The sequence below is a fragment of the Lutjanus erythropterus genome, chromosome 10, assembly GCF_056507025.1.
Source record: "Lutjanus erythropterus isolate fLutEry1 chromosome 10, fLutEry1.hap2, whole genome shotgun sequence".
Taxonomy (NCBI): domain Eukaryota; kingdom Metazoa; phylum Chordata; class Actinopteri; order Lutjaniformes; family Lutjanidae; genus Lutjanus; species Lutjanus erythropterus.
In genome coordinates, this window is record NC_139326.1 from 10687305 (window position 1) to 10694240 (window position 6936).

Below are 6936 nucleotides of genomic sequence, written 5' to 3' on the forward strand. Positions count from 1 at the left end.
TGCCTTCTCTCCAACCTAATGGAACTAGATGGCACTCGGTGTGTAGTGCTCAAAGCGCTGAAAAATACATTTGAGAAACTTAACAGGCAATTTCTCTTTCCAGCAATGATCTGCTTTCTCAAAATAATCCACAGACATTGTTGTGGAGAAAAGGCAGACATCTCTACGACCAGTATTTCCAAATGAAATAGGAGGAGGAGGAGGAGGACCTGGCTAAGAAACCAAAGATGAATAACTAGACAAATCTGTAGAACGCTTCAGGGAACAGGTGCAGCCGTGCAAACTCTCCTGCCTCAGCTGGGATCAAGCAGACTGAGGGTGTTGCTGTGATTTACCTTGTTAGGTGGCAGGTGTCTGGGTTTTGAAAAGTTTCATAGAGTGTGTGTTGGATGCAAGTCAGACAGTGCAATACCCCTTTGTACCCCTTTGCGACTACAACAATAACACAGCATTCATGGTGAAATTAACGCTTTCAAGGAGAGAGCAATCTCTGAATGCCCCAAGGGGTTGATACCAGCCTTATTTAGAAACTTGAACTGGTTGAACTGGTTTGGGACCAAAGCACGTAAATAGCTGAGTGAGGAGGCACCGCAGGGTTTGTGCTGATCAGAGTGTAAATCACTTTGTTTTAGAGAGAGTAACACTCCAAAGTACGGTGTCTTACGGAGCACCTGAAGGCAACACTGTTTTGTCGGATCGCTGTTGTCCTTGAACGCAGCTCGGTAGCCTCGATCACAGAAGACGAAGTGCTTCCCGGGTACAGACGGGAAACAGCTCGGAGCTCAGGGGTAAGATGAGACTTTCATAATATTTCACCCGAAACTGTTAAACGTGAATGTTGTCATTTGGTGGCAGTTACCAATAAACGGAGAAGTTTTCATGTCAGAGGAGGAACCAGAGAACCGGTTTCAGAAGCGTTTAAGTCCTCTTCAGTTTAATGTTAACATATGGACACTGATATTAGTTTAATTTACGGGTCTGATAGAGGATTAATAACTGACTAATTTACAAAGGCAGTATTAAAACCAAACACGTGTTTTGCAAGGTGTTTCGTATCAGCTGGGTTTTGTAACAATGTATGAGTTCATAGGCGGAAGTGACAAATCTCTGCACCAATCAGAGGGAGGGAATCCTCCCCTGGGAGAAAAATATAAAGGCACAGTCCACTTGAAGGTAAAGTGTCTAACATTTAGGAAGATCTGTTGCAAGAAATTGGATATAGGCCTAATTGCCTAAAAGTATGGTTTCTTATTTTTTTGTTATTTTATTTTTCAAAACCATACTTATGTTTTCATTAGTCCCGAATCATCTGAGAATAAGAATTGGTGTGTTTTTACCTTAGAATGAGCTGTTTATATCTACATAGAGTGTGGTTCTTCTTCCATGGAGTCTTACAGTAGGCCAGAACAAACAAAAACTGGCTCTACACACAGCCTCTCACATTTTGGTTGTAATTGCAAATTGTGTACACTGGTCCTTGAAAGAAAATTTTAATTCTGAAGTATTAAAGGGATAGTTCACCCAATAATGAAAATTCAATCATGATCTACTCACCCTCATAAAGGCTGAGGGTTGGAAAGCAAACGTTGCAGAATCTCATGAACAATTTAATTGAATGGTGACCGGTTTTCAAATGTAAAATAACTGAAAAAAAAATTCTGCTCATCTGGTGTAATCCAAGTCTTCAAAAGCCCTGACATACTGTTCACTTGCGCGTGCACACCGTCACACCACACAGACACAGTTCAGACGGTGTGCAGATGCACATGAACGTGGCTCCAAGCTAAGGATCTACAGTGAAGATTTAGGCTACAAACATGGTGTAAATGACGACTTTCAAATCAGTTTGGCTTGTGGTGCTCAAAGCGTCAAAAAACACATTTGAAAAATTCAACAACAGTGTCTCTTTCCAGAAGTCATCACCCAAATATATTTTTGGGGGGCTTGAAGCACCAGAAGTCGAGTGCCATTTTGTTTGATTATATGACCAGATCCTAACAAATCAAATGTGGAACAATACATGTCCACAACTAAAAAATAAACATTTATATTCATAACATCTTTGTGTTTTGCCACCTGGGTGACTCTGTAATAAACAATAGATGATACAGGTACAGGTTAGGTCTTTAACATGTGACAAATATGTTTTATTTGAATGCAACTCTCCCAGCTCCCGTGTTAAGTAAACATATTGACCTAAATATACACCTGTATGATGGGGAGTGGTGCACGGAGTACTAAACATGAGTCATTTCAGCTGCTGTTACCTCATCTGCCAGGCAGTCATCTTTGGATTTCAGCAGGAATGCATCCATAGTTCTGCACACGTCTCTGAGCCCCACATTTCTCATGAGAGTCACGTGTACTGTGTCACTTCACATAACATCTGCATAGCTTGTGAATTTATGGTGGCTCACAGTTTTCCCTGCTGGGTGTAGCATAAGCAGCAAAGACAGTGACAGGTTAACCTGCACCTGACTAATGTTTGACAGCCCTGTGATGAAGCCAACACTGGTTTCTTCACAGCCATTGGATAAATGTCCAGTTTTTGACAAGGGATAAAAATTCTGTGCACACAAAATGGGACATTTGGTCACCCTAAGGTCTAGGGCTGCAGGATATGGTAAAAAAGTAACATTGCAATTATTTTGACTGAAATTGTGATTGCAGGATGTAATATGATTTGAAGATTTTTAGGCCGGGACATCTATGCAGTACAACTATTTCATTATAATGCTGCCTTCTCACACATTTTTCATTTTTCAAAAAACACATATAGCATTCGGCCATATTGTGATTTCAGTAATATTGCGAGTTGTTGTGAGTTTTATTTTTATTACCCACGCAGCCAGAATGACGAGCCTCCAGATGAGTGCGAAGGAGGAGATGGTGGAGAGGTTCCTGGATGCTGCAGCCAGGGGAGACCTGACTCAGGTGTCCACACTTCTGTCCCACACCCCTTCACTCATCAATCAGACGGGATATAGCGGCTGGACGGCGCTGATGCTTGCTGCACGCAATGGACACTATCATGTGGTGGAGGCACTGCTGTCACATGGGTAGAGCTGAGTTGAAAACAATACAAAAGAGAAAAAATGATGCAATACCACATTCATTCATACTGCATGTTATTTGGAGCATAAAACATTCAACTCTAGGTTTGAAAGACTATGGTAAAAAGTTTACTTTCTGAATCCACTGTTGAAGTGTTTGATGCTCAAAAAAGACAGATTTTGCATGGACTTTAAAGCCAAAGTAATAGATTTTTGCCACTAGGTGGCAGAAAAACAATATATTCTGAAAAATAAATAGCAGTTAGAGGAATTGTGTTACCCACTGCTTATTAAAGAAAAACCTTACCATGGGATAGATGGATTCAGTTGCTTTAATGTTTCCTCTGTTTTCAATCTTCAAGCTGTGACAAATTCACAGTAAACAGTTCATCACAGACTGCCTACGACATCGCCAAGTTCTGGGGCCACAGGCACATCTCCAACCTGCTGGGTCGGACAGATGACGGCAGCCACCGAGTCCTGGGCCCTGACCTCTACCAGCAGGAGAATTACTACAGCAGAGCGACGCTGGACCGGCTGAGTGGGAAGAGGGACGACAAGGTCTGGTTAGAGGCCAAACAGAGCAACGCAGATACAGTCTACCTCCTGTTCTCCAACCTCAACCCCATGATCAGCAGCTCCCAGGAGGACAACAACGCAGGGGTACGTGGCTGAAGGCAGATGTACTGAAATTTGGGTTTGAAACTGCTGAACCATCACTATGTTTGGAAATTAGTTCTGATTATCTGCTCAGACTTCAGAGGATTCTACTGCATATATCTGAAAACAATCGCAATGAGTTTGTTGTAATGAGCAACACATAAGCTACAAGCAGAACATTATCAATGTTGAAGGTGACTCTCAGCTCAAACAGAAGGGATTATTTAAGCAATAAATAGCATCCAATAACTTGATTGTTTAATTTGAGCCGTAATGACAAATCTATCATAAATCCAAATGCCTTAATGTTAAAAAAAAAAATCATTATTATCACAAGGTCCAGACTTGTCTTTTTCTAAAGCTTTCAGCCATATTTTGTGACCTTCATCAGTGGTTAAAGTTTTCTCAGACTGTCATGTTGATGGTGGTGTTATTATCACATAAAATATTTTTTGTCAAACTTTTACTTCCACGATGAATGAAGCTTCAAGCTAAAACCAAATACTTGTTTACAGACATGCATATATGTTGGGCATATCAAGCTGGAACAATAGAACTGTGGGTAAATGATATCCTCAAAAAGAGAGTAGTATAATACACATAAAATGTGTCAACAAGTAGAAGACATTAGTCCTGCAGCAAGTTTTACACACAGGAATGCCAAAAATGATCAAATGGTGCTCACTGCAGAGTCAGATAGGTGGAAGTTGAGTCCAGCTCCACCAGTGAAGCTCTGCCCATATCCTGCTACGGCGAAGGCTTGATCTGTTACCTGTTGATCTGTTTTCACATCAAAAATTCATGATTGTGATTCCCCCAACAGGTTGACAGCAAGTTGTGTCGATTCAGATATGACACAGTTAAAGACCTCCTCCAGAAACCTACAACTGTGCTCATCTTCCTTGGAGTGGAGAGGAGGAAAAAGCCGTCCTCTTCCTCCACCTCCACCTCCTCCTCTCCGACAGAGGATGGCGTTCAGGAGCCTCCTGCCTGGTTTGCCATCAACACAGATGAAGACGCCACTGAACTTCTGAAACGCTGCAGAGAAAAGAACTGCTTCTTCACAAAGGCACCCAGCAAAGACCTGCTGAAACTCAATGAGGATGAAGCCGGTGAGAAAGATACAAGATCCTTTTCTTCTTTTTCTTTTCCACAGATATCGTTCTTTGGTCTTGACCAAAAGAACTGATTTATTTCATTGAATGTTCTAACATCAACCAACATCCTCCAGGTATTGTGGCTCAGGCTCGATCGGTGTTGGCCTGGCACGGCCGCTACAGCTTCTGTCCGACATGTGGCAGCAGCACCAAAGTGGAGGAGGGAGGATACAAGAGGAGCTGCCAGAACTCAGACTGCAGGAGCCTGAAGGGGGTTCATAACACCTGCTATCCACGAGTCGGTACGAAGCTCCGCCCCACCTCACCTATCTGCTCTTGATAAATGCTAATAAAACTATACAACATGAATGTAGGGGCCTGTTGTATATTAGCGATTGTGGCAATTTTTGTATGAGAAACAACCACTTCTTAAATTCTTAAATTCAATATGAATAATTTCAGTTTCATTGATCTTCAAAGGAAAAATCATCATGAACATACCATAGTATAGATAAACAGTCTATGTATTAAATGTTATTAGGTCAACTTCAAAATAGAGTATTGTCCAAATAGCTCCTAAATTATTAAGATAAGTAGTGAATGAAAGTAACTAAACTTCTTCCTCTGTCCTGTGTGTGTATTCAGACCCAGTGGTCATCATGCTGGTTATCCACCCTGATGGAAACCAGTGTTTACTGGGAAGAAAAAAGACTTTCCCAGCCGGCAAGTTCTCTTGTTTGGCTGGATTCATTGAGCCTGGTAACTAACACACACACACAGAAGTTTAATAGTTTACCCTGAGAGCAGGAGAGGATGTTTTGTGGTGAACATACACCCTCGTGTCCCTGCAGGAGAGGCGATCGAGGAGGCGGTGAGGAGGGAGGTGGAGGAGGAGAGCGGCGTGAAAGTCGGACCGGTTCAGTACGTTTCCTGTCAGCCCTGGCCGATGCCCTCCAGCCTCATGATTGGCTGCCTTGCAGTGGCCATATCGACAGACATCAAAGTGGATGAGAACGAAATCGAGGAAGCACGGTGGTTCCCACGGCAAGAGGTGCAAACACATGATTTGATCAACATCTTGATAAAACATCAGATCACTATTTTTTCTGCTTGTTGAGTTGTCTGAAAACATATTTCAAGAGTAACAGAGCAACACAGCACAATAACAGCTATTAAAGTGGTGAGTGACTTTACGGAGGCACTGGACTAGAAATTGTACTTCCATCATAATGATGATCATCATCTTGACCTTGTATTCCCTATTCATTGGATACTGTGGTTCACTCATTTTGTGTGTGTGACAGTTGTATTTGTGTGTGTGTGTGTGTGTGTGTATTGTTTGTGTTTACTGTTGTAACTTGTCACAGTGTTGTGAGCTAACTTCTTTTTTCCTTTGTTTAGGTTGTTGAGTTCTTGGTCAGAAGAGCCCATCCTCCGGCCCTCAGCATCCCTCCTAGACAGACCATCGCCCACCAGCTGATCAAACACTGGATCGGCATGAACGCTAACCTCTAACCTCCACTCTTCAGCACCTTACCATCAGCCAGTTTAGGCAGACCTGCAGATGGTCAGATGGGTCAGAAACCAGCAGCTTATTGTGACAAACCGGCTGCCAGCGAAGGGAATCACCTGATTGGTCAGGTTGCATGAGACACAGTGCTGTAAAATGGTTTGTATCCATGTATGGTGACTTGAGTTTGGGTAAGATATGGTCGATACAAACCCGGACTAGTTTAGGTTGAGGTTTGGGGGAAGAGGGATGGTGAGGTCAGGGGGTTGGGGAATCAGGGACAGTGGAGCTGCTTTTTCAAGGTTGGTCAACTCTGGACCACTACATATCAATGATTTTATTATTATTTTACTATTATTTATTGATTTATTATACTTAGTTTGTTTTTTTTTCTGTCAAATCTGTGACCTATTAGTGATTTCATTAAACCCATAGACCTCACATTTGATAAAATGAGTAATATGGTTAGGTTGGATGGGGGGTGGAATTATTGCTTTATTGTATGAAGCATGTATGAAAAGTGCTATACAAATAAAGTATGGTTAATTGACTGACTCAGTCATTCATTCTCTCACAATATCAGACAATCTAACAGTCTATAATAATTCAGATGACA

At 42.0% G+C, this 6936-nt stretch overlaps 1 protein-coding gene across 2 annotated transcripts; it reads left to right on the forward strand.

Annotated features, from left to right (window-relative positions):
• Positions 1–613: 613 nt before the first annotated feature.
• Positions 614–6871, forward strand: nudt12 (nudix (nucleoside diphosphate linked moiety X)-type motif 12). Of its 2 annotated transcripts, none has more exons than XM_084728180.1 (8): positions 614–791; positions 2847–3059; positions 3416–3716; positions 4537–4825; positions 4945–5112; positions 5456–5569; positions 5662–5861; positions 6212–6871. In XM_084728180.1, the coding sequence occupies exons 2-8, from the start codon at positions 2854–2856 to the stop codon at positions 6323–6325; spliced, it is 1392 nt and encodes a 463-aa protein (XP_084584306.1). In that variant the 5' UTR covers positions 614–791; positions 2847–2853; the 3' UTR covers positions 6326–6871. The 2 variants fall into 2 exon arrangements, with proteins under 2 accessions (XP_084584306.1, XP_084584305.1); XM_084728179.1 differs by having other exon boundaries at positions 614–788; positions 2849–3059.
• Positions 6872–6936: the final 65 nt, after the last annotated feature.